We start from the raw sequence: 26,482 nt of genomic DNA on the forward strand, positions 1-26,482 counted from the left end.
ACAACTTTTCCGTAAGACTACTAATCTACAAATGTAAGGTAAAGCTAGTAAACGTGACGAAAACTTTAGATTGCGCGAAATGCGAGACAGATACGTCTCGTCTTTTAGACACTAGGACTACTTTCTTTTCCCGAGTACATAGCGTACATGTCACGCGATAAATCCGGATATTTGAAAAATCAAAGAGACGGGACGAAAGGAAAAAGAGGATAGTAATGTATATTCCGAAGCCCGCGAGAAACCCAAGGCCAGATCTCCATAACCAAGATGCATCAGAACGCCAGGTTGAGCAAAGACCAAAAGGAGAAAGAAAACGAAGAGGGTACGCGTGGACCTCGCGGTGAGGTAAGTCCCCCCTGTCAAGATGGGGGACAAGGAATCAAGTAGTTTTGAGACAGAAGAGACCAAAAGGTGTTGTAGGGAGGGGAAAAAGGGTGGAGTAAGTCAAAAAAGAGCAATCACACTGCCCGTAGGCAATGGACAGGAGAAAAGAAGAGGGAAAACAAGGAGAAATGGTGTAGTCGAAAACAAGGGGTGGGCCACGAATGGGCGACGATATAAAGCGCAGTTAGACAGAGATTCAAAATTCAAACAGATACCGGACCCAAAAGGATGGCGGATGGTAAAGGATCATAGACCATCGCTGTCCCACGCTAAAAATCACATATCTTCATCTCAGGTGGAAAATAAAATCAAGAAACCAATGCAGGCAAGGTTACACCGTCTAGTGGTCGTAACCAGCACCCCTTTGCCAGGGACTGGCGTTGTTTTGTGCTCTGTAGTTGGTTGCTAGCGCGGACGCGCCCACGGGGGCATTATCGTAGCTCCGTGGCGCGGGTGATGCGGATCGACCATACTGGTCATAGCCTGGGGGTGGCCCCCGGTTGGCCGAGTGGGTCGAGGCATTGCTGGGGAACAGTGGCACCGACGGATCGACGGGTGAGGGAGGAGCCTGGTGACGGTTCAGGTTCTGAGCGCTGTTAGCAGCATCGAGGTTGTTGTGGTGGTGACCGGTCACGCCGGTACCGCTGGAGATGGAAGCGGTATCGTCATCGAATGGGTTCTGGTGATAGCCGTTGCCATTCTTAACGTCGCCACGAGCGGTAGCACCAAGAGCATCCAGCTCGGTGGTCAGCTGGGTCTGAGACTTGATGAAAGAGCCACGGTCATCGCGCATAGGCTGGTAGCGGGTATCGGGGTTCTTGGACACGACAGCGTAGACCGAGGCGATCAGGACGAGAACGAGCAGAACCAGGGCGAAGGCGGCATTATAAACGAAGAAGACGACTCCCATAACACCGATCATCATGCCAGGGGGGTTGAAAACATCCGAGAAGACCAGCAGGAAGATGGCGTTGAGGAAGTTGACACTGGCGATCGAGATGTTGTAAATGTTGGTCTTCTTGTCCATCCACGGGCGCATCACACAGACAGCGACCAGCATGGCAGCCTCGAGGATCAACAAAGCGACAGTCTGAACGACTGGGGCAGGCTGGCTGAGACCGATGAACATACCCTTGACAAAGATATAGGCCAAGTAGGGGACGACAAAGTAGTATGCCGTTGCGCGGTACTGCACATACAAGAAGCCCCACTTGTTCAAGGCCGCAGGGTCAGAGTACAAGATGTAAGCCGGGTTCTTGTGCATAGTGACGGAGCGCTTCGCTAGGCGAATGACCTTTTGAGCGGCCCAGCCAAGGGCAACAAGCAGAGACAGAATCATAACCACAGCCAGGACAACCTCGGCAGCCGAGTCACGCTGAGTGAACTCCCACAGGCAGAGAACGGTCATTTGAGGGAAACCAATCAAAGTGAGACGGAATAGAATGCCGCGAGTGACAACCTTCCAGCCGTTACGGAAGTCCTGGAACTTGTCACTCTTCATCTTGCCATGCTTGACGAGCAACTCGCAGATACCCTTGAAGGAGGTAACGATGATGACCACCAAGCAGACGAAGACGACGAAGAAAATCAGACCGGTCAAGAAGATGTTGGTCTCTTCAATGTTGGCACGGAATCCGACACGTTCGATACCCCGAACCACAATGAGCTTTTGGCTCGAGCTATCACGTTTGGAGATGAGACTGGTAGCTCGCCTCATCAGGTTGATCGCAGGGTCGATGAAGTCACGCTTGCGACGCTTGAGGACTTCCACGGAGGTGTCACCCAGCTGCGAGAGGACAGTCGAGGGAGTACCACCCGTTGCGCGCTGATACCAAGTACAAATTGTTTGCAAGAAAGTAACGTGGATAATACCCATACTCCACTGGAAGTTTTGGGTCCACGATTCAACAATTGGAGGCATGTGAACCGAGATCATGCCAATCATGGCCTGGCCCTGCATAAAGCCGAAGAGAGAGAGCGCGTTCGCCGCAACGTGAGCGGCCGTGTTGGAATGACCGAGACCGGAGGTGATGGCGGATGCTGCCAGACCCAAACCTGAGATGATCGCAGTCACCCAAGCCACACCCAACTGGTATACACTCTTGCCATTGGAAAGCGAAGCCTCCACACAGGCAATCTTCTCACCAGTGTCCTTCTTCTTGATCACAATCTGCACGTTCGCATCGAGATCAGGAACGGTATAGGCGATGCCTTTGGTTTCGAGTGATTAGCATAATTCTCCTATCAATCATTTAGACTATGCGACTCACCTGGAACATTTTTAGATGTGCCCTCGGGAAGCGAGAGCGAGACTGGGCCCAAGTCAATGGGACCAGGAGCCATCGGGCACATACCCATGCCCTCAATTGAGCAGGGGTCAATAGTACTCGAATAAGCCTTGTAACCATAAGCCGTCAGGGTCATGTCGGCCACGACCTTGCCGGAGATATAGGAGACACCATCGAAACCGATCGTGAGCGAGTTGTTTCCGGGGTAGAAAACGACGTTGAAATATGTCGCAGTGAAATTACTACTTTCCATGCACACATTCAACGCATTGGATTCGAGGAGCTTGATAGCGGACGCCAGCGGCGCCAAAAAGGCGACGAAAAACGTGAGAAGTGATATCAACCTCATGCTGGCGAGTAGGCAATCAAGGTTGTTAGAGAGAAGAAGGTCGGATGAAGCGATCAGCCGACCGAGAAAGAGTAGTGTCGGAACAGGGACAAAGTATGACGGCGAAAGTCAGGGCGATACTCCAGAGTACCACGTTGGCAGTCGCCGGATGCGGACAGCCTGTCGACAACCGAGAGGGTTCGGTGGAAACGGTGGGACCGGCGGTGAATTCCAGATGACGCCGGATGTCGCGGCGATCAATGCTTTTGTATGAGTTGTTGCAGTGGTGGTGGATTCGGAGGAAGGCTGGTCACTGCAGCGTCATTGGAGTTTGTCGCGGAGCGGGTCAAGTACTCAGGGTGAACCCGGGGGATATTTGAGATCGTCGGAGAATTGTCTAGGAAGATTTGCGAAAAGGAGAATATGAATGAAAGTCGGTGGACACGAGTCCAAAGAAACAGGCGACGCAGCAAATTCCTGCCAGAGTCGAGAAGCTAGGGTCGGAGTTGAAGAAAGAGAAGCGGGCGGATGGTTTAAACGGGAGGCGGGAGTACGTATGTTGTACTAGTCGAACCTAAAGGGGTGGATAGAGCGAGCGGACGGGCGACACACACAGTATGGCCGAGAAGAAGCGAGTTGATTGTAGGTGAGGAGGTTTGATTCCCTAAGGGAAAGGAACTTGAAGGAGGGAGAGGGATCGAAGGAGTAGAGAAATGGGGGAATGGGCACTAGCGTTTTGCCTCTTTGGAGTTCAGTCAGTTGCGCCAGTCAAAAGAAGTGAGGGTGTCTCAGGGACAGGGCGGGTCACGAAAGTGGGAATGGGCCTGAGAATGTGGTACGGTATTTTTGGATCTTTTAAGGAAAACCCTGACTTGGAGAAGGGGATCGATGTGTATTGGTATTGTCACATCCTTATGGACGGTCGGCTTGGCACGCCTGGGCAGCGGCACCTGGACCAATCAGGATTCTCCCTCGAATATTAGGTCCCTATTTCCAGGGCTGACTAACGAAGTTACGGTAACAATGTTACCTTACGGATGCTCAGGGCCCAAGGGGAAACATGCCTGTGATCGATGATGTCTACGGCGTCGGATTTGAGAGAGATCTACAAGACAGGAGAAAGTTTCTGTGTTGGCTATGGACTAAGAATATTCCACTGTCTAGCTAAGCCTCTATCATCTTCTGAGTACTGCTTCTTGCCCAGTCTTTTTCTTTCCTGAACACGCGTCCTCGGGAAAGGTTCTGGGCCCCCCGAAAGCGGTTGATGGAATCGTGGCGGACTTGAGCGGGTCTGCATAAGGGCGGATTACCTCATCTCCCCTACCAAAGGAACCGTCGCCCCCAGATGTGGAGTTGTACCTGAAGCAGCGCACAGTTGACTGGTGTCGAGGGGAAAGTGGAGGGTCTCTTTGCACATCGTAACCTTAGAGAGAACCAGTACCGTTCTCGGGCCAAGGGCAGAAGGTTTCAAGGTTTGCAAGGCTCGATAAAAGTACTAAGGAGTGAAGGTCAGTAATACAGACCCTGTATCTTGTCTGCCTGGCAGTGCCTAGCCTATCCCTCTTTCTTTGAAAAGTAGAGTATACGTACCCCTGAACCGAGCAGCCTCGGGTTGCCAAGCGCTATGATGGTACACTGCATGTAGATTTTGTGTACTTCATTGGGCTTCTTCTTGTGCAAGCTACATAAGTTGACTGCTATCTTTCAGAGTGTTGATTGCATCGCATGACCTACATATGACCTATGACCTATCACCCATTTATAGGCATCAAAGCGGCGGGGGCATGACCAGTAATGCTCATCCGACCATGAAACCCTTACTTTCAGCAACTTAATAATCTTCATGAGAATCGGAACGTCCCAAGACTGGAGCAGACAGCTGATCGACGAGGGGGCATAATCAAGATCAAATCGTCCCTGGGCTTTAGCGCTGCACAGCCTCCCTTCCGTATCCACCCAAGACTTACCCTAATCCCAGGCCTCCATACCCCGACAAAATATATAGTAGTTTATCCTCAACATGAGATATTCAATATCAATACTGGTATCGCTTTTATTCTTCTATGTTTCAAAGCAAGCTGTGGGTCCAGGCTATACTTGATGCCGCGTGAACCAAAGCTACTGCCATGTTTCAGATATCGCATTCATTCTTGCGCCGGGAGGCTGAATGATCTCCACGTGTGCATGTGCTTGCTTTGTGTCTTATTCATACATCTCTTTGTCTTTGTACGCAGTACTCCATACCTCGTACTTGGTACAGTATATACAAATAATGAATTGTACTGTACTACCCGTCTACCTCGTCCATCCCTGATTACCGTGCGGAGCAATGATCGATGGGTAGATCATCGCGCTCGAGTGCGCGACATGACGTGAACCAACCCACCTTTTATCCTGTCTAGGTAGCACGCCATATCCTGAAATATGGTCGCCCTTGAGGGGCAACTTTGAAGCCATTCAGCTACCCACGAATCGTGAATTTTGAATCATATCGCCTGAGCTGTCACCGCTTGGGAGCCCTGGCTGACCCGTCGCGCTATTTTTGGATCAGGGTTTTTGGAGGTTGCGTGGCTTTTGACTGGCTAAGGGGCCCAGCTTTAATTTCACACCCGCCCAACTCACCCTCTGATTCGCCACTTATTTGCTGCCCTTGAAAACTCTGCTTTTCATTCGACTGCTTCTTCGTCCTCTCCCGTTGTAATTGGATATTGAACGGGTGATCATGTATCAGCAGCCGCTGCTGCTCTAAGACCTGAATCGCCATTGACTCAGAAATAATATGAATTCAATATGGAGTTGAATAGGGCTGCTTATGTTCAACTTTAGATCAAGTCTGCCATGGTCTTGTCTCAGGCCTGTTGCCATGACAGGTGAGCTAGTCATAGTAAACTGGAACATTTATCATAATAATAGACCATAGGAATTTAATGCCAGTCGGTCACGTATTCGTACTCGCTATTGCTTAAATTGGATGCTGGAGCTCCTAGTATGTACTAGATGTAGTACAATGTGTACAGTACTGTACTAGGGCTTGCGTCTATGCTCAACGAGCTAATAGATTTCCTAAGCTCTTGACATAGAAACGGTACATACATACGTAGTGGTAAACTTTCTTGCAAGTTGAAGTCATGTATGGCAATACTAGTTTGTACTTTACAAGGACGTTGCACTAATATCCACCCAAATTAAATGCCAAGGTTTGATACCTAGGCAGCATTTTAATCAAGGTCCGTAGCTCTTGGTTTGCAGCTCGACAGCACTTGCGCACGTTTCACTGAGAAGCTCTCGCGCCTTTCTGTGACGATCGGGGCTGTGAAGTGGGTTCTCATACTTATGATATGTCTGAATCCCCACTTTGGCAAGTGCTCAAAGAGCAGAGGTCTCAAGACCCGAGGAGCTATCATTACAACCGCGTTAGAACATGTTCTCTGTGGCTGGGCCTTGGCTACATCTACAAGAGCATGAGTGTTGATGCCTTGATACCTTAATATCTTGTTGCCTTGGTGCCTTATGCACAGGGCAGTAATAAAACCCGCTATCAACACGTGATGTGGAGATTCTGCCCAGCCTCACCGGCCAGAAAAAAAAGTAGCAACCCGATTTTCCGCAGTGATAGGATATCCCCTCGGAGATCAAAACATAACCTACGATCGGTCCCAACCTAGCCGAACGTTTCGTGAGCTGATCTTATATCTTCCACTTGATATTCACAGCTTGTCCTGTGCAACGAGTGCAAGATGCCCGGCCCCGTGGACACCGCAAAGTCCATTAACAAGAAGCGGAAGAGAAAGCATGCCGCTCGCGCCGGAGCCGACGATGAGGAGGCTCCCAAGCCCGTCGAGGCTCAGTCGAGCCCTGCAGTGAAAGCGAAGAAGGTCGCTTCCCCTGCCAAGCCTGCCACAGACAAATCGACCAAGAAGCGCAAAGTGAGCCATTCGCCAAGTGACGACGAGGAAAGCGCCGACGAGGCCGATGATGTCGAGGACAACGAGGAGCAGGAGGATTCCAACGATGACTATAAGGACGATGTGGAGGATGTCAATGGCAAGGGTGAAGATCTCCCTGTCATGGACCAAGTCCGCCTGCCGCAGACCGAGGGCGAGCTGCAAAAGTTCACCGAGTTGAACCTTTCCGAGAAGACTATGAAGGGTATTCAAGATATGGGTTTCGAGACAATGACCGAGATTCAACAGCGCACTATCCCACCCCTGCTGGCTGGTCGTGATGTTCTGGGTGCCGCAAAGACTGGTTCCGGCAAGACTCTGTCCTTCTTGATCCCCGCGGTTGAGATGCTCAGCGCCTTGCGCTTCAAGCCCCGAAACGGTACCGGTGTCCTCGTTGTCTCTCCTACTCGCGAGCTGGCTCTGCAGATCTTCGGTGTCGCCCGTGAGTTGATGGCGCACCACTCCCAAACCTACGGTATCGTCATTGGTGGTGCCAACCGTCGTGCCGAGGCCGAGAAGCTGGTCAAGGGTGTCAACCTGCTGATCGCCACCCCCGGTCGATTGCTCGATCACCTCCAGAACACCCAGGGCTTCGTTTTCAAGAACCTGAAGACCCTGGTCATTGACGAGGCGGACCGTATTCTCGAAGTTGGTTTCGAGGACGAGATGCGCCAGATTGTGAAGATCCTGCCCACCGAGGAGCGCCAGACTATGCTGTTCTCTGCCACGCAAACTACCAAGGTCGAGGATTTGGCCCGTATATCCCTGCGCCCCGGTCCCCTGTACATCAACGTCGACCACCGAAAGGAGCACTCCACCGTGGAGGGTCTGGAGCAGGGCTACGTGCTCTGTGAAGCCGATAAGCGTTTCCTGCTTCTGTTCTCGTTCCTCAAGCGCAACCTCAAGAAGAAGATTATTGTCTTCTTCTCCAGCTGCAACTGTGTCAAGTACCATGCAGAGCTCCTCAACTACATCGACCTGCCCGTGCTGGAGCTGCACGGCAAGCAAAAGCAGCAAAAACGTACCAACACTTTCTTCGAGTTCTGCAATGCCAAGCAGGGTACCCTGATCTGTACTGACGTTGCTGCTCGTGGTCTTGATGTTTGTCTTTCCCTAACATATTCGCTTAAATTGACGTAAAACTGACTGTCCCTTCTCTAGATTCCCGCCGTCGACTGGATCATCCAGTTCGATCCCCCAGATGACCCGCGTGACTACATCCACCGTGTCGGTCGTACCGCCCGTGGTGCCAACGGCAAGGGCCGCAGTCTGATGTTCCTGCAGCCCTCTGAGGTTGGCTTCCTGAAGCACCTCAAGGAGGCTCGTGTGCCCGTTGTGGAGTTTGAGTTCCCGAGCTCCAAGATTGTCAACGTTCAGTCTCAGCTGGAGAAGCTCATCGGACAGAACTACTACCTCAATAAGGTAAATAATCACCACAATGCCCGTTCCTTTCTTTAACTGCCTTGTACTAACTGTTTCTTTCAGTCCGCCAAGGAAGGTTACCGCTCGTACCTCCAGGCCTATGCCTCGCACTCCCTCCGTTCTGTCTTCGACGTGCAAAAGCTGGACCTTGTCAAGGTGGCCAAGGGCTTCGGTTTCTCTGCCCCACCCCGTATTGACATCTCCCTAGGTGCCAGCCTGAGCCGGGACAAGAAGCAAGAGCAGCAGGGCCGCCGGACGTACGGCAGCCAGCCCAAGGGGGGTAAAGGCTTGAAGTTCAAGCGGAAGCACGATGACTAGACTCGGAAAGTATTGCATGCAATATGCGAGGAGTTGGAGTCATTGTCATTCTCGTTCTCGTTTGCCATAATCATGGTCATTTGATGTGTATGAGTTGGATCCACAAAAGTGTCTCGTCCCTGCATCTTCATCTTGGGGATTACGGCGTTAATTAGTGTAGATATATCTATTTCATCTTATTTCTTTTTTTCTTTTTTCTTGGTTCTTTTGTAGATTTGGCTGTTGGTCTCCTTCGAGTTTGCAGTTGCTGTGCAAGACTTGTACCTTGCCCTCGCTACCCGTGACTGCAAGCCCAAGAATGTCTCGTCGGCCACTGCCATGTGGAAGCAAGAGGTGTCCTTCTTCCACGTGGAGAATGGCATGCAACGAACTATAGTACAAGAACCATCCTTGAATAGGTGTTACCACTTAATTGAGAAGAGAATGCTCTGCATCATGGCAAAATAACACGGTTGGACGAGTCTAATACTACAGTTATACTTGTAGACCAATCCTACCTCGGTACCTAACCCGGCTGGTTTCCAGCAGGTTATTTTTTTTTTCGAGAAGGGGAGCCACCACGTATCAAACGGTTGATAAACGGCGTGCAATCCTTCTGATATGCTTGCTGCAGCCATCAAGAGACTATACGAATGTACGTAAAGTACGAGCAGGCTCGATGGTAATTCCCAGTGACTTGCATGGGCCCAGTGGCAATCGCAGCAGCAGCCCCCTTCGCCTTGCATGGGCAACGGATTAACCCCGCTAGCTAAGTTATTTCTCCCATACTTAGCCCCCCGGATATGGCATCCCCCCAGATTAGAACCGAATATCTAAGGGGAAGTCCTCCACAGTAATGTAAGATGTCCAATTGAACAAGATTGCCCGACGGGTATCGCCCAATGCTGCGCGTCGTGGGCTGGATGATGGACAGCTTCTCGTATGGTGGCTACACCGTCAGGATCTCCGGTGTGATGAGATGGATGAGTTGGCAGTCCTCAGGGCCAATCACAGGGTCTCCGTGGTGCTCCCCCAGCCCTGCCAGTCTGCCGGGGACCCGTTTAGTCTACGAGGGGGAAACGATTGACTGGTTAACCGTCCATAGCGCTTCGTACTTTGTCTCTAGTGAGCCTCCTCGGATAATTCCTGGCTGATGAGTGCTTGTGAGGTTACCGTTGGTCGGGCAGATATAATAAATCTGGGATCGACTTTGAAACCCTTTTAGTGGTTTAGCTGGAGCGGATCGGGCCTCGGTCGTCGGGGCGACGGGGCCAGCCCCCCGTCGTCCAGTTTGCCCACTTTTTTCTTTCTTTTGGGCGAACTGGTTCCAGCAGTTGGGCCAACGGATCCTCGGCGATTGCCAGTGGGGACCCACGGAAGACCGCAGGTTTTTGTTGGCCCGTGTTGCGCTGTGTGACAGGCGGAGGGAACAGGTCAAATCATCATCGGCCGTGCATCATCGTTTATTGCCGGGGTGATGGAGGAGGGTGGGGAGAGAGGAGGAGGCAGGAGAGGGAATGGAGAAGATGGATAGAGGAGAGTACGAAAGGATAGCATTGAATATCCTAGATCCTAAAGTAGAGGAAAGTAAACAAGTCAAACAAGTATAACTAGTTACTGTATAGAGTGTTTGAGTAGGAAGAACCAAGGAACCAGGGCGGACCACCCGGGATCCGCAGCCTAATCCACGGCTCGTTTGTTTATTCAAGAAGTTTGGACACAGTAGGATCAGAGTATCAGAGTAAAGTTTACTCCTATCAATTTGGTCAGTAAACTCTAGCAGTAAACTTTGCGTAGATCTGGGAAGAACGGAGGTCCCAGCCATTCGTTTTTTTTTTCGCGGGAGGCTGGGCCACTTCACCACCCAATTTGGACCAACACACCTTCTCCCCCGTACTTACCCTGCCTTGGATCCGGCTGATGACCACTGTTTCTCCAATTCTTCTTCTTCTTCTACTCTCTTCCTCCCTTTCCTTGACCCTTGTCTTTCTTCCTCCTCCCCCCCGGATACATCCCTCGCATAATCGCATAATCACATCCTCGTCTCTCTCCCTCAATCTCGGGCCCTTTTCATGTGAGGAGATCGGCGGAACCGAAAGCTCGTCCACTCCAGCCCGCATAGCAACCACTCTCACCTCCCACCGTTGCTTTTTCTCTTCTTCCTATCCTCCTTCTTTCCTCCCACGCGGTGGTGATTTGCGCTGGTACGCTTCTAATACTCCTAATATTTGCGAGACATTCTTGTCTCTACCCCTCCCTCTCTACCCCGTCTCTCTCTCGACATTCCTACTCCAAGCCTCCCCCACCACCACCATCACTATCTCCACCACCCAACGTGGCCCCCTCACTAGCACGGAACACCACCAAGTGACCACAATTCCCCCTTTTTTGCAACAGTCTACCGGGATCCATCTTCTCGATAGGAGCATGCGATTGTCGGGCTGAGGACCAGGGAAAAAAACAAACGGGCGCAAACCATATAGAGAAGGAGAGAGAGAGATCAAACACAGCTTGCCCGGCGCCCTCCCCTTCTTCAGCCTGCCCTCCTTCAACCATGGGGGTCGACACCCGCAGACCCGTCCTCCCCGCTCCCACAGAATCCCTCGTCGATACAACGGGCGGCAGCACTACGGGCACAGATCTGGCAACTGACCTTTCTCGCCGCACAGACAAGACGTCGTACTCAATCCCGGACGACGGTAGCCCCATCACTGTCTCCACCCGGCGCCATCGGGACCGGGACGACAAACTGTCGCGCTCACACAGAGACTCGCAAACCTCCCTGCTCATCGAATATTTCGAAGGCGGGAAGGAAACCGGTGGCGTCGTCTCTAGGCCTAGCGTACGCGTTCGAGTTACCCCATCCGGGGCCCGCAAGTTCAAGGATAAGGACCGTATCCAGATCACCGAGTCCGGCAGTCGCAAGCCCTCATACACCCGGCGCATCTCTCTTACCTCGCCCGGTTCCAAGTCCAAGCAAGTCTCCGAGTCTATCTTGGATGAGCAGAGCCTCAGCGAAAGCAACTCGGCTGACGAGGAGAGTCCAACTGCGTCGAGACGCCCACCCGTGGAGATTGAACTGCTAAATCGCGACCACGGGAGTGAGCTTTCCACTGTCTCGCGCGATACCAGATTCGTGCTCCCATCTTCCGACATCTCGTCTATGCCCGCCGACAGTATGCTTGACGCTACTTCCTCGGCCGGTCCCCGGCGCAAGCGCAGTCAAAGTCTCGAGCGAGGTTCTAGTCGCGATGACAAGGATCTATTGAAGACACCGTCTCGACAGCGCAGTCGCAGCCTTAGCAAGGAGCGCATTGCTCACCGGGTGGCCGAGAAACTGAGTGGGTCGCCGCACGAAGTGTCTAGCGGCAAACACAGACACAAGCACAGGAGTAAAAGCTCCCGTAAGGATTATTTGGAGGCTGAGCCCAAATTATCCCGTCGGAAGCTCCAGGAGGACGATATCATTCCCAGTGCCGAATCCAGCTTGCTGAGCACCTCCGCCGTCTCATCCAACCGCAAGTCTGGTGATCAATATTCCATTCGATCGGGCGCCTCAAAATCCTCGATCAACAACCCGAAACTGTTGGAGACGGTAGAAGATGCCATTCGTCGATTGATTCTGCCTGAACTCAAAGAGCTCAAGAAAGACCAAAAGGTCATGAAGAACACCAACAAGTTTGAGCGAGACCGCGAGCGCGATATGATGACGAATTACTCATCAACCAGCTCTCGAGATGAGCTAGGTCGACGATTGTCCAAGCACTCGAGTGCACCCGACATCATCAAGCCAAGAGTCCTTTTGACCAAGGATAGCAAGGATGAGGGTATTGTTTTGGCCGAGTCCGGTCCGCGATCCAAGGACATTCCCAAGACACGCAAATCCAGCAAGAGTAGCGAGACTTCTGACAATGCCTGGGTGAAGTGGGGTCGACCGGAGCTCACTGAGCAAGACAAGCTTCGCCGACAGAAGAGCAAAGGCCTTCGAGACGCCCAGGCAGCCGGACGCGTGGGCTCCGCTCTCACCGCGGCGTCTCTCAAACATCACGATTCCCAGTCTAGCCTTGGCCAATCCGAGCGAAGGGACAGTGACTCTCGCAAGAGCGTTGAGAATTTCAACGTCAATGAGACCGAACTGGTTTTCAAGAAGCACAATGTCCCCCGCATGCCCATGCATAGCGAGATTGATTCTGAGCTGACCAGGGCCTCTCTGCTGTCTGAACGCACTGAAAGCCCTGGCCCGAACCAGAATATCTTCCATGGTGAGGTGCTTCACGGATCTCCACGACAGCTTGCTTCTCCCGCTTCACGGACGCCCACGCGAACGCCCTTAGATGCAGGACATGAACTTGGGATGCGCCATGGCAACCAGTCCCAACGCGATCTATCTGTCCATAGCGCCTCCGACCGCGACCTACGCGCTAAGAGTCAGTCGCCTGGCACCGACCATGGAGACTGGGCGATTGCCGCTGCTGCTGCCGCCAACCTGCTTGATGCTGCCCACCCCACTCATGAGGATCGGTATGAGGCTGGCCGAGCTTTGAGTCCTATTCAGAGCGTGGCGAGTGATCAAACTGAGACCCACGGCCAGCATCAAACCCAGCACCACCCCGGAGTTGAACATGAGATGGAACCCCGCCTCTCGATTGATTCTTTGTCTTCTGCGCCAAGCACCAATCTAGCCCGATCTACTCGAAATGGCGTCAGCCCCCACAGCCAGCAGGGTGAATACCAGCATGACCAGGATGGTCCAGAGCTTGGATATGAGCAGTCGCGACACGCTTCCGAGGAAGATCTGTACGGAAACGATGAAGAATCACGACGCTCGCTGGGATATGATGACAGCGAAGTCGATTTCATGGATAGGGTCAAGGAGGGCCAGCATGTGGCGCATGGCGCGGCTGCCAATCCCCAATTCATTCACCCTGTGGGTGTCGAGTCTGCTGTCGCTTCCTTGATGGATCCCTCCGTTCTCGAGTCCCAGTCATCCGGTCACTCTGGCAATCGCTCTCAGACAGAATTTGAGCGTGCTGGTAGCCGAAGCCCCGAGAAGCGCGGCAGCCCTCTGAAGCAAGTCCAAGAGGCACCTAGTCTCGACGAGACCTCTTTCCCTAGACGAATGGGTGTCACGTCACCGCCTCAGAGTGTCACTCAGTCTATCGAAGAGCTCGAGGAAGCTGGCATGGCCGCCGCTGCTGCACGTGGCCTCGACAGCTCCTTTGCTGATGCCGAGGCGCGCAGTCAAGAGTCCGAGTCGGAGATCAATACCAACCCTTCCATCATTCAAGGTCCCATTGGTGGCGTCGCTCCAGTGGATCAGGATCACTGGGGTGCCGCACCGGTCTCTTACTACGACTCTCCAGCTGCTCAAGCCGGTGGTGCCAAAGATCTTGCCCAAGGCCAGCACAGATTCGATGCCGAGTACCACGAGACTGCCCGAAACATCTTTGGTGGGGACGACTACTACGTTGAGCAGCATGACGGCCAGCTGTTTGGCACGCCTCCTGGTGCCAAGGATGAAGGCTACGTCTCGGCTGCAAACCCCATGTCCCCCAGCATCGGTACTCCCAAGCAAGCGAGCCGCGGCCTGGGTGCCGACGTTGCTGGTGTTGGTGCTTTTGACAACTCTGCCGAGGCGGATGATCCGTTTGCTTCAAATCATCAGCGCCACTTCAGTGGATACTCTCATGGTGTGGCGTCACCGCTGTATGACAGTGCTACTGGACGTGGAATTGAGAGGATTCAGTCCAAGGATATCGTCGCTCTGATGGATCATGTAAGTTGATGTGATCGTATCTCATGATGTGGAATTATTTACTAACTTTTTGCCCAGCTCACGGTTCGCGATGCTCAACGTAACGCCAGAGATACCGAGATCCTGGTCACCTTGGTCCGAAGCGCTGCTGAAATGCGCACCTCGTTTGAAGAGATGAAGAAATTCATCGCTCAGCAGGATGAAATGCTTCAAGATTCCAGTGACAAGCAGCATAGCCAAACCCTCCGGGCTCTTGGTGGACCTCGACCTCTGCCCCCAAGTGGCTCTCGAAGCCGCCAATTGAACATGGAGGATGAGGAAGATCTCCAGTCCAAGCGGAAGAACATCTTCAAGCGTGCTCTGAAGGGCTTGAGCCTGAAGTCTGGTAATGACCTTGCCAAGATTGAGGGTATGCTGGAGCAGTTGCTTGATGAGGTTGAGGCCCTGCGTGAAGGGCAAGGTTTCACCAGTCCTCGCAACGGTACTCGAGGAGCCAGCGTTGACCCGATCGAGCACGATACAAATGATGCTCCTTTGGGCAGCCGCTCTCCTTACTTGGGCAGCCCTCGTCCTGCCACTGCGGAGAAGCGTGTCGACACTGTCCCTGAAGAGGATGACGACGACATGGAGATCGATGAAGATGATCCTTATGTGACTGCTCATCTTCCTATTCAAGAGCCTGCCCGCCACGAGCGAGCTGGGTCCATGCCTCTTGCTACACCTCCTCGCAAACCTGTGGCAACGGGAGCTCGCAGCACGGAGACGACCCCCAAGAACTCCGCCGAGAAGGCCCGCAAGCACAAGTCCAGCAGCTCGTCAATCTTCCCCAAGTTCTCACGCTGGTCCAAGACGACTGCCTCGTCGATGGGTGATAACATCCGCAATAGCATCCAGCCCAACCGCAAGGAGCGCCCTTACTCTGAAGTGTCCCGCTCTGGTTCAGACCTCGCCCAGGATACATACAAGACGGGCAACTACTATGATCCCGAGGGCGATGACCGAATCCGGTCCACCTACGCACTTGAACAAGGGCAAGAGGAGAACCGACCCCCATCCCCGCTGGTTCCCTCCCAGGTTTCTGAAGCACCCAAGTACCGCGCCCACCGCGGTAGTCTAGATCTGCAGCACCCTCAGCCTCGCCAGGGTCCCACCGGCCGGTATCAAAACCAGCTCGAGAGCCAGGCGCAGAGCTACACCACTCCCACCTCCCCCAACTCTGAACAATGGGGATCCAATCCCAGCCTTCCACCCGTGAACCCCAACCAAAATCGCTTCAGCGCAGGAAGCCGTCTCTCTCCTATCTCTGATGCGGGCTATTCGGAGACCAGCTCCCGTACTCCAGGGCCGCCCCGCCCTCCCAAGGTCAAGGATACTGGACCTCTCGTCCCCGAGCGGCCACCCAAGGTTCCCGAGGAAGAGGATGAGGCGCAAGCACAAAGCTCCAGCGGCGATCGCGTTGCTTCAAGGGTAAGTTACATTCTCGAGCAAGCTTTTACTATTCCTTCTAAACAAGCAAACAATTCTAACATTTTCACGCTACAGAGCTCTGCCATTCGCTCTCCACCAACCCGCAAACCAACGGGACCCCGACCTCTGACGTCCGGCGGTGCCTACAGCCCTAGCAACATCCAGCGTACGCGCTACCGCGGCAGTCCGATGCAGATCGACTATGACGATAATTATTGAGACATTACGACCGCATTGTGATACCCCAGGGCTTGTATTTGTGTCTAGCGAGTTTTTTCTTCGTCAAATTTTCCTCGTGATGTTTCTTAGTTTCTTTTTGTTCCTCATGTGATGACCGCTGTTGCTTTCGGCGTCATCTCTTACGACTACGCCCCTTACGACAGTGATGACCGCGCTTTGGATTTGGATTCGAGGGATCTTGAATCACATATCATCTTATTTACCTATTCTGTTCCTTGAAACATCCGCATCCCATCTACGAGCGATCGTGACTAAAATCATCTTTGTTCCGTGCATTCTGTTATTTCCCCGTCTTTCCCCTGTTAATAGGCTTTCCGATGGATCATGGATGGGGCCGCTAGCCTGCCAAATCCTTTGATTTATTGTACCCTGTTCGGTTTCTGTACCCCCTGTCTGTGACTTTTCCTTCCTTGTTGCGTATTGCATTGCCGAGACCAGGGCTGGTCGCTGGGACTTGGTTGTAGATAGCGTGGACATAGTCTTTTTCGTTGGTGCAATTTAGTCAATACTTGGGCCCGTTGGGTTGAACGAGGGATACATGATTTGATGCATACATTTACTTTTCTTTTTGTAGAATGATAATTAAGTAGAACTGTAGTAGAGAGGGGTAGAATCGGTAACACTTTCTCGGTTAGACAATGAATTTATGTTGAATGGTCACTTTCATTCTTCTTTGTTCTTTGCATGCTAGAGTAGAAGCAAGACGGGATAATTGGATAGTTGAGCGTAGTACTGGCAACGACACTTCATACCAGTCCATCTTGAATGATCCCATACCAATCCCTCAATAAACCCCCAGAGAACAATACCCACAAAGATCATGCCCACAGTCCAAACCCCAGTAAAAAAGGCTCCATTGAACAAGTCCGAAGCCCAGTTTCATCCCCACGCCCTAGTAATCAGAAAAAGGTCGCACATGAGTAGTCCCCTTCTCACGAAAGTTCGACGAAGCGGTAGCCAGAGAGCTGTAGTCCAACCCCTCGCTGACGGGGAACTTTCCAGGGTAACTCTCCGTTGAATGGCACTTGGCGGTGCGATTGTTTGGCAGGCTGAGAGCAATTGATTCGTCAGTGTAGTGTGAGGAGGAGGGTGGAGTCACGTCGATGGAGACTTTGGGGTCTTCGGATGAGGTTGGGCTGGAATTGATACTTGGCTCGGTTGTGTTGATGGGAGTGACTTTGACGGGCTTTGCTTCGACAGGCTTGGCCTCGACAGGCTCGATCTCGACTGGGTTGGCTTCGACGGGACTGACTTCGAGAGAATCAATGGTGATGCCATGCACTACATCAATGACCGAGTGCTCCTCTTTCCGCTGCTCGCGTGACTGCTTCGGGGAGGCCGACTGGACAAAGACAACATGCTGGATTGGCTTGGTTGGAACTGCGTTGCTTTGGCCATCAGTCGATGGAACGGAGTTTCCAGCACCATCGTACTGTGACCCAGAGTGATCGTGCATTCCTGCAAGTGGAGAAGGTCCAATGTGCTTAGCACCGCTATCCGGCATCTGGTTCTCGAGGTGCAAGTTGTGCGAGGAATGAGGTCGTCCATTGCTGTGATAACCCTGTGGGAAATCGTCCAGCTCGACGACACGTGGTAGTGTGGTGCGAGCATTCTCATAGCTCACATACAAGGAACGATGCGGGCCCGGGTACCGGTGGAAAGTGGTTTCCTCATTCGCAAAGGCACTGCTGGGCACCGGTGATCGATAAACGGGTGGCGGTATGATACCGACGATGATGTCGAGGGCTTGTTTTTCAGCATCCTGGATGGTCTTCTTGAAGGGTCGAGAGCCGAAGCGTAAGGGCCATACGGGATGCAGAATGAAGGAGATGCCGTAGAGGAATTGGAGATAGCCCAGGACGAGGACGATGGAGAGGAAGGTTGGAAAGGAGATGGGGAAGATAGGCCGGGCGAAGGGAGTGTGGATTTGGTAGACAGGCATTTTGAAGATATTGAGGATCAATAGGAGAGAAGATGTAGGTGACGTGCCCGTGAAGATATTCGAAGAGTTGAAGGAGATGGGAGTGTTGATGGTGAGGTTGGGAAGGGACGGATGGAAGGAAGTCGCGATGGCAAAGGGTGGGACGTGACGTTAAAGGTTGTTGTCGTTGCCTTAAGTAACGTGTAGACGTGTAAACATGAAGCTGCTCAGAATTTAGTTTGTGGTTTAGACCTTTTCTGTTCTTCCTGCCCGGAGTATAGATCCATCGATCCATAGATACCAAAAAGTGGGACCCTCGAGAACGAGAACTCCAACTTCCCGCCGGCCTGAACTCCGCTTCAACATCTACCAACCTCCTCCTATTCCATCGCCAGATCCCCTGGCCTAAATCTATGACAAGCCGTCTGGCATCCCTGAGCACTGCCAAGTCTGCTATCATGTCTGCCGTTGCAGCAGATTGTACTCATCTTCGCCCGCGGCGTTTTGCCCCGCTTGATGCTGGGAAGGCGTCCGATGCCCCGGTGCTGAAGGGTATCGTCTTTGATGTGGATGGGACATTGTGGTAAGTATTCTGTTACGTGCTTTTATTATTGGAGCGATTGGAGCACTCTAAGATGTAGTTGGCTCTTTCGTCCGACTTGATGCATATTCTTGCCTGGTTCGATGCATCTAGCATTTGTCCGAGGAAAGACCTAGACTGCCTCGGAGAATGTATCCAAATGCATCATCAACAAGATCACTAACTATTTCCTAGTCTACCGCAACACCACATGTTCACCGAAATGAGGTGAGTCATGCTCTGTATCGATGGGCGTCCGGATGCGATCTTTGTCAACCAGGATGCACCATTCCTGGGAGCAATATCAACTATCCCGAAAGGCAATACATGTGGAATAACTACACTCTCTAACAATGATCTTAGAGACGCCCTCGGCATTGACAAGTCCATCGACATCCTCCACCACATCCGCGACCTCCCCACCCCCGAAGACCGTGCCGCAGCCGTGGCCAAGGTCCAAGCCGTCGAACGACGCGCCATGCTCGAGCAGCAACCTCAACCAGGGCTTTCAAAGCTTATGGATTACCTTCAATCCCGAGGTCTGCGACGGGCACTCTGCACCCGCAATTTTGAGTACGTCTGATAATTTATATCCCAATGCACTGACCTAAGTATTGTATGCTTATTACTATGGATGCATGCAGAGCCCCGGTCCAATATCTCATCCAGAATCATCTCCCCAGCCACATCTTCCTTCCCATCATCACCCGTGATACGCCCAATTTGCTTCCCAAGCCTGATCCGGCGGGGATTCTGCACATTGCACGGGAATGGGGGTTGACTAATCACGCGGAGAATTTGATTATGGTATGTTGAATGAATCCTCACCGAGCCAGTCGAGATACTAACCTTGTTACCGCTGTGTAGGTTGGAGATAGCATTGACGATATGACATCCGGTCATGCAGCCGGTGCGGCAACGGTGTTGCTGGTGAATGAGCGGAATAGTCATCTCCGCGAGCATGCGCACACCGATCTTTGCATTACTCGATTGGATGAGTTGATTGATATTCTCGAGGGGGGATTCCTCGGTCGTGAGCAGAATGACGTTCACGAGGGGAATTAGGCTAGTCTGCTAGGTTCAGTTCAGATACATTAAGCACCGACTTATACACGCTAAACCCCGGGACGGAATAGAAGAATGGAAGTTGTACAAAGAGATTGGGGTTCTTTTAAGAATGATGTATAGACATGATCATATACAAAAAGGTATAATAGATTTTGTATAGTTGATGTACAAGTACCCCCAAGCTCTAGATAACTCAAAACATACACTGGCGTTAATTTTCATAAGTGACCTATCAAGGCCGTCCTCCCCGAGGCTTCCCACCGCGTCCACGACCACGACCACGATTTCCACCACCACCGCCTCCTCCACCTCGAGGAGGCGGGCCCTTCGGACGGCTGAATGGCGGTGGCTTGTTTCGTGGCTGATAAGAGCCAACACCGCTACCAAACTTGATCGCCCCGCGACCTCGGCCACGGGCTGGAGGCGGGCCCTTTCGGGCACCTTTGCGGGGCATCATGTCTTCTTCGCTGGTTGATGATGGTGTGCGAGCACCACTACCGCCGCCGCCGCGACGTCCCTTGCCACGTTGGTAGCTAGGTGCGGGAGGGCCGGTCTTTCGGGGAGGCCCTGTCACGTTCAGGTTGGTGACGTTGGCAGGATCAATATCCTTGAGGGTAAAGCAGGCAGTTTTTTGTCGAAGATCTGCGGGGAGATGGGGGCAGTCTCCAATCAGATGGTTCCCACTTGTGCAGTGGGCGCAAGAAATGGAGACCGTAACGGTCTCGGAAAGAGCTTCCCCCGCTGGGAGGCTATACTGGTGGTCACAGTCGGACTCTATGTGTGTCGAGGAGCCGCAGTAGTCGCAGGGGACCTCGGCGGCGGAACTTTTGAGGGCAGACGGGCAATCGCCTTGGACGTGGCCTCGTTCACGGCAGCGTTGGCATCTGCGCCATGAGGGGCATTGCGTGCTTTGGTGGGTATTCCATGCTCCACAGTGAACACACTGTATATGTGTTAATGTAGAAATTGGTTGGGATTAGGTTTCGAGTTATACATACCTCCTTAGTAGGACACACTTCGGCCATGTGGCCCTGACGAAGACATTCGATACAACCAACCGGAAGCTGGAGATCAATGGCATTCACGTCTCGATCCCAGTATACGAATTTAGCCTGGATATCCATATCATCCTGCTGCAAGTCCATTAGAGAAACAGGCGCAGTCGGATACTTTTCAGAGAATCGCTTAAAGGCCTCTTCCTTGGACTCGGTTTGTACCGCAGTATTCCCATTCGACTTTCCGTTGGTACCATTTTCCATCAGCAGAGACTCTGGATCATAGTCATCTGCCCCATCTCCCTTGGTGCCAATGTTGAGCATAAGGGAGTCGTCGGCTTCGGAGTCCAGCTCTGAATCATCCGAATCGCTCCCGGAGTTCACCTCGCCTTCTTCAGAGCCATCATCATCTTCGGATGATACAGAAGCACTGCGACTGCGCCAGTATGTACCGTTGACAGCCTTGAATTGCTTTGCAGAGGTGCCATTCACCGTACTATCCTCAGTACTCGCATTGGTCTGCGATTGCGGTTGCACCTCTGGCTCAGGCTGGGGTATAGATTGAGAAGGTGTTTGTGAACCCGCCTTGCGCTTCCCCAGCGTCGTTCTCACGGCCGTCTTTCTCCCCTGGTTCCAACTGATCGCCGGCGCAGTGCTGCCCGCATGGGGGTTGGCGGGTGGGGGTACATCTTGCGCATCAGACTTGTCCGAGCCACTATCCGAGTCCGAACCGGAACTAGAAGTATCATCGGGATCGACCTCCAACGTGGCGGCGCTGAAGGAAGCGCCCTTGGGGACGAAATCGCTAAGATCGCTGGCGGTGCGGGATCTGTTGCGGCGGCGCTTTTTCGTGGGACGCGAGTCGTCGCCGGACTGGGCTCGGGAGGAAGGAGTATTTTTGCGGGCGCGCTGGGCGCCGAACGAGGCCGTTCGCGAGTCGGCCTCGTCTCCAGAATCTGACATGACCTGTTGCTTGAATGAGAGGGTTGAAGGCAGGGAGAGTGTCCGTCGGAGATTAAACTGCATGGCAGGCAAATTTTACGGTTGGCGCGGAGTACCAACAGTGCAAGAATGGTGGGTTTGTTTTTTTAGGCTGAAGGGTTCACTGTTCAGTAGGAAGACAGTAGTATCATGGTAATGCTCATATTCAATTGTTACACATTACTAGTCAGAGCAGTTTGAATTGTTTCAAGGTCTAGACTCGCCACGTGTACCTGGATGAAGCTATGCCCACTCTAGGAGTATCAGACTGAGCATTTGTTCTATTTTTGTCGGTCCTGCTAGAGAGACTATAGGAAGCCACCCCGATGTCTCCTGATATTTCATGCTATAGACAATGGGCCCATGTGACTAGCAGTACAGTGTCTTTGTTACGTGTAATTAGTACTATTTAGCCCCTTGTATAGTCCTCCTAGTTGGTTAGTTAGTAGAAGGAGTTCGTCTACTCCAAGCTGTTGAGGACTTGCACGTGCCGAGCTCAAGTTCCATTCCCCGATTTCTCATTCTCCCAGTCTTTCTCAAGTGCATGCTTGTATTAGATCACTGAGATCCCGATCCCATTCTGCTATCTTTTCCGATTTCTCAAAAGTCTGGTGTCCGCAAAAAGCTCTCAAGGCAGACAAAAAACGAGCCAACCCCGTGACCCCGAAAGCCGATCCGCCCGACTCCAGTTCTGGAGTTCTGGGCCGTGTGCCACCTTCATCCCCACGCTCCTTTTCCCTTCAACCCCCCTCAACTCTTTCCCTCGAGCTCTATCTTTCTTACTCGAGCAGTCACGCTGGCGTCCAATACTTCCAAGTCTTCCCTGCTGGCCCCCCGTGCCATCTCCTTCTCCCCCGAGATGGACGGACCGCAGCGGTTATCTCCCAACACCCAGAAGCAGGGCCGCCGCCGGCGGTCCAGCAGCATCATCTACCAGGAACCTGCCGAATCTATGGAACATATCAGTGACCAGGCTGCATTGCCCAATCTCAATGCTAACTGGGTCAATGCCAAGGGTGAGTCGAGCTTGCATGGACCTGTTACCCTCCAAAAGTGTCCCGACCGAACCGGTACGGACACGGTGGACGGGAATCCCTCACGGGAAGACGAATGAACCCCCAATATCGCAGAACTGGGCTAACTAGCAATGTTGTCGCGTGAACTAGGTGCCTGGACCATCCACTTCGTTCTCATTGCCGCGCTGAAGATCCTCTTCGATATCATCCCCGGTGTCTCGCAAGAGACCTCGTGGACCCTCACCAACATCAGCTATATGTTCGGCTCGTTCCTCATGTTCCATTGGGTGCGGGGCATCCCGTTCGAGTTCAACGCTGGTGCCTACGACAACCTCAACATGTGGGAGCAAATCGACAACGGCGACCAGTATACCCCCGCCAAGAAGTTCTTGCTCTGCGTGCCCATCGTGCTCTTCCTCCTCAGCACTCACTATACCCACTACGACCTGACCTACTTTACCATCAACTGCCTGGCTACGCTGGGAGTCGTCATTCCTAAATTGCCTTTCGTATGTGTTCTCTTCGACACTTTTCTATTTCAAAACCGACTAACCGTGTCTCGTGTCTCCAGTCGCATCGCCTGCGGATAGGTCTCTTCTCCGACATACCAGACGACTCATAGTATTTACTTTCCTAATTTCATTTGGATTCTGCGCTTCTTTGCTACATCGGCGTCTTCTGGCCTACGAGCTCGCTCCCCGTGTTCCCTTCCTCCCCTCCTCGAACCCGTCGCACTCCCCACCGAACCTCCCGACTCTTCATAAAGAAGTTCTTGCATTGCGTTTTGATCCACGGAGTTGTGAACCCGTTGTTGGCTGTCGCAAACGTTTTCCGCTTTTCTTTTCTCTTGTTCTGGCAAATATGAAGAACGCAGCAAAGTATTGAGCTGTGGAAAAAAGGACAGAGTTGGACACTTAGTTCCTGCTCATCCTTGGGGTTGGGTAGTCTAGATTTTTCTCAACTTGGAAAGGCCCTGCATACCTCATACACACCCACTTTTGATGCGCCTTGTTTTTTTTTGTCAATGTGTAAACTTAGTCATTCTGTTATTGCAAATATCAGAGATTCTAGCATAGAATGAAGTCTGGAGCTTGGAGACTACTGAAGTACCTAATGCAAGTCATTTGTTTAGTCGTTCGTCTTGGCTGGGCCCATGCGGGGTTTCATTGCATCATTCTGGCAAGCACCAACCTTAGTGCCGAAGTGGACATCTATATCCGATCAAAAAGAATCTGATTGTATTTTATAAAGTATATCTCCTCTTTCCGTATACTATTTCATCTTCTAGGCTTGAAGGAATCTATGGTACTGTACTGTATATCAGTTGCGAAGACATAAACTTGAGGCTCCCGCTGATCTGCCCAAGGTGTCAAGTATATCGGCAACTAAATATCGCTAGCGAGTAATATATTGCCTTTTGATGCCAAGATGGGGCTAAATACATGTAACTAGGCATATTATCATCGAGTGATCTAGAAATAAACAAAGAAGACCTTGAAGTTTGAAGTGGTCACAAAGAAAGCACTTTCAAAGGTGGTAGTACCCAAGATATGCAAACAACCAGGCGCAGCCAGTCTCTCACAGGAAAAAAAATGATTACCTTTATGGAGAACTGTTTATGACCCAGATCTCCCAGCATAACCCAACTTCTTCCTCTTCTTTCCCCGTCTCTCCTATCGCTAACCATTTAGTTACCTTCAGATCTACCTTTAACTCTTTTGGGTCACGACTACCGTTACCTAATCACTTATCGATAAGCACGCGTCTAAAAAGACGCGAACAGCCACGAGATGTCAGTCCATCACGACGAGGCCATGGCTCCCCTGGGCGATTTCCCGCATCGGACGCCCAAGCCGCTGCCTTTCGAGTTGGTTCAACATACCGGCATTTTCTTCGAGGAACACCTCTGTTCGTGCTTCATCCTCGACCCCCTCTTTCCATCTCATCGCGTCTCAAGGAACCCCACCCCAGCTAACCCGCCTGCAGACACACGAGCATTAGATCTTTTGTTCAACACCCTCGCCTCGGGGACTTACGCTTCAAATACAGTCCTGACACCGCTGCCACAACATCTGGCCATTGCAGCCACATTCCTTGTTCATCCGTCCACGACCACCCGTGCCCAGACCAGCAATGAGAAAGATGCGCCGGACGTTGCACTGCGGCTGCTGCGGCTTTTTTGCGCCCAGGTCAACCCCATAGAAGCAAAGCTCAAAATTGCTTTTAGTTTCACCCGTTCCAAACTCTCGCGATCAGGAAGAAGATATCACGAGGAACATGATCCGACTAGTGAACTTCGCCATGACGAGACGAAACCGTTGAATCTTGCATTAGGTACGACGGAGTCCTTGTGGTCTCGCGCGGAAGACTTCTGGCATGCCGTCGGATGGGCATTTAATTGTTCTGTGCTTTATCCGGAACGCTGGGACCGGTGGCAGATTTGGTTACAGTTCATGTGCGAAGTCCTCTTGGATGACTGGTCACAACGAGAGAAGGAATACATCGCAAAGCAAGAACAACGAGGGGAAGACCCCCTGAATAGTCTACCGGGGAAATCCCGAGGGACAAGCCCGACGGAAGATGACCTGAACATTCTTCGGCAAAGTCTGATCTTCCAGTATATTGCTGCTGGCGCGAGGAATCTTAATACTCGCCGGATTATCAAGTCTATTTTTGCAGACGGGAGCACTGCCTCAGTGAATCAGTTTCGCGAGGTCTTCGAAAAGGAGCTCGCGATTTCAAAGCCCAAGAAACACGCTTCAAAGCCAATGAAGCGAGATCGTGAAGTTAATATTGATAGAGAACAATATGGTGACTACTTGGATGCAGATTCGGATGACGACTCCGTCTCCGGTCCGAGTAAGTCACAGTCCCGTGCATCTACGCCTTTGGAAGACGCACCAAATACTCGACGCTCGAAGCGGACTAGACGGGGCACCCGGAACGCGTCAGACCCGACCGGTGCAGAGCCAGCTCGAGAAGCTTCTGATGCAGGCCAAGGCCACCTCACACAGCATGGTGGCGGCGTGTCTCAAATGGGCGGCCTCGACTCTCTTGGACTGCGTAAGAAGCTGCTCGGCATCTTGTCCAGAGTATCTGATCAGCTACCCCGAGATTTTATTGAACTTGATGGTCTCTATCAACTGTTTGTTGATCAAATCCGTCACCAACCGCTACCTATCTTCCAAGCCTTTGTCAATCCACTCGTGCTTCCTGAACTCGACGACGAAGCGCAGACTACTCTTTGCGAGTTTTTGCTATTCAACATGATCCAAAGTGGCGCTCGCACATCACAAGAGGATCGACTCACCGCTACAAAGTTGGAACAATGTTTCCTTCCATATACGACAGCCACAGCCAGTGTCGCCGATAATGCCAAATTCTCGATTATTCTCGAGTCGTTGGTTACGTTGCTGGCCGGCCGAGGCTGGATCAAACAAACACCATCTTTGACAGAGGCAGTCGATACGGGGATCGAACGTCGAGTCCGGCGGGCACAAGAAGAGTCACATCGGGGCCATGCTAGCCGGAGCAAGGAGGCACTTGAGTGGTGTTGGTTGCTGGAAAGTGGAGAGAGGCTGAGGTTCCTGATCGATCTTCTTCCAACAGAGTAACATGGACCTTTAGGCAAGGCAGCTGGCTGGGATTACGATAATTACGATGGCAATGACTTTAACGATGCATGCTCGAGTTTCACAACTGTTAATATAATTACTGCTTTTACATCATTAGGTCCCCAGGGCTTTCTCCGAAGCATGGACTGGTTGGCTCAACACTCGATCTACGAAACCAAACT

At 52.1% G+C, this 26,482-nt stretch overlaps 8 protein-coding genes across 8 annotated transcripts; 5 read left to right on the top strand and 3 right to left on the bottom strand.

Moving 5' to 3' along the window:
* Window positions 1–724: 724 nt before the first annotated feature.
* Window positions 725–3,021, bottom strand: N7496_002493 (transient receptor potential ion channel family protein; the record flags this gene model as incomplete). The annotated part of the gene is made up of 2 exons (XM_056695424.1): window positions 725–2,595; window positions 2,655–3,021. The coding sequence occupies 2 exons, from the start codon at window positions 3,019–3,021 to the stop codon at window positions 725–727; spliced, it is 2,238 nt and encodes a 745-aa protein (XP_056557636.1).
* Window positions 3,022–6,737: 3,716 nt separating this feature from the next.
* has1 (ATP-dependent RNA helicase HAS1) lies at window positions 6,738–8,684 on the top strand (the record flags this gene model as incomplete). The annotated part of the gene is made up of 3 exons (XM_056695425.1): window positions 6,738–8,045; window positions 8,106–8,366; window positions 8,430–8,684. The coding sequence occupies 3 exons, from the start codon at window positions 6,738–6,740 to the stop codon at window positions 8,682–8,684; spliced, it is 1,824 nt and encodes a 607-aa protein (XP_056557637.1).
* Window positions 8,685–11,217: 2,533 nt separating this feature from the next.
* N7496_002495 (uncharacterized protein) lies at window positions 11,218–16,104 on the top strand (the record flags this gene model as incomplete). The annotated part of the gene is made up of 3 exons (XM_056695426.1): window positions 11,218–14,439; window positions 14,497–15,885; window positions 15,961–16,104. 3 exons carry the CDS (start codon window positions 11,218–11,220, stop codon window positions 16,102–16,104), a joined length of 4,755 nt encoding a protein of 1,584 aa, XP_056557638.1.
* Window positions 16,105–17,017: 913 nt separating this feature from the next.
* N7496_002496 (uncharacterized protein) lies at window positions 17,018–18,067 on the bottom strand (the record flags this gene model as incomplete). The annotated part of the gene is made up of 1 exon (XM_056695427.1): window positions 17,018–18,067. One exon carries the CDS (start codon window positions 18,065–18,067, stop codon window positions 17,018–17,020), a length of 1,050 nt encoding a protein of 349 aa, XP_056557639.1.
* Window positions 18,068–18,504: 437 nt separating this feature from the next.
* N7496_002497 (putative haloacid dehalogenase-like hydrolase) lies at window positions 18,505–19,691 on the top strand (the record flags this gene model as incomplete). The annotated part of the gene is made up of 5 exons (XM_056695428.1): window positions 18,505–18,629; window positions 18,822–18,854; window positions 18,990–19,199; window positions 19,271–19,433; window positions 19,494–19,691. 5 exons carry the CDS (start codon window positions 18,505–18,507, stop codon window positions 19,689–19,691), a joined length of 729 nt encoding a protein of 242 aa, XP_056557640.1.
* Window positions 19,692–19,926: 235 nt separating this feature from the next.
* On the bottom strand, window positions 19,927–21,715 carry N7496_002498 (zinc knuckle domain protein; the record flags this gene model as incomplete). Its single annotated transcript, XM_056695429.1, has 2 exons — window positions 19,927–20,637; window positions 20,693–21,715. 2 exons carry the CDS (start codon window positions 21,713–21,715, stop codon window positions 19,927–19,929), a joined length of 1,734 nt encoding a protein of 577 aa, XP_056557641.1.
* Window positions 21,716–22,529: 814 nt separating this feature from the next.
* On the top strand, window positions 22,530–23,308 carry N7496_002499 (ORMDL family protein; the record flags this gene model as incomplete). The annotated part of the gene is made up of 3 exons (XM_056695430.1): window positions 22,530–22,740; window positions 22,837–23,195; window positions 23,258–23,308. The coding sequence occupies 3 exons, from the start codon at window positions 22,530–22,532 to the stop codon at window positions 23,306–23,308; spliced, it is 621 nt and encodes a 206-aa protein (XP_056557642.1).
* Window positions 23,309–24,476: 1,168 nt separating this feature from the next.
* On the top strand, window positions 24,477–26,300 carry N7496_002500 (uncharacterized protein; the record flags this gene model as incomplete). Its single annotated transcript, XM_056695431.1, has 1 exon — window positions 24,477–26,300. One exon carries the CDS (start codon window positions 24,477–24,479, stop codon window positions 26,298–26,300), a length of 1,824 nt encoding a protein of 607 aa, XP_056557643.1.
* Between the last annotated feature and the right edge of the window lie 182 nt (window positions 26,301–26,482).

Source organism: Penicillium cataractarum, assembly GCF_028827025.1.
Source record: "Penicillium cataractarum strain IBT 29864 chromosome Unknown utg000002l, whole genome shotgun sequence".
In the NCBI taxonomy this organism is placed as follows: Eukaryota; Fungi; Ascomycota; class Eurotiomycetes; order Eurotiales; family Aspergillaceae; genus Penicillium; species Penicillium cataractarum.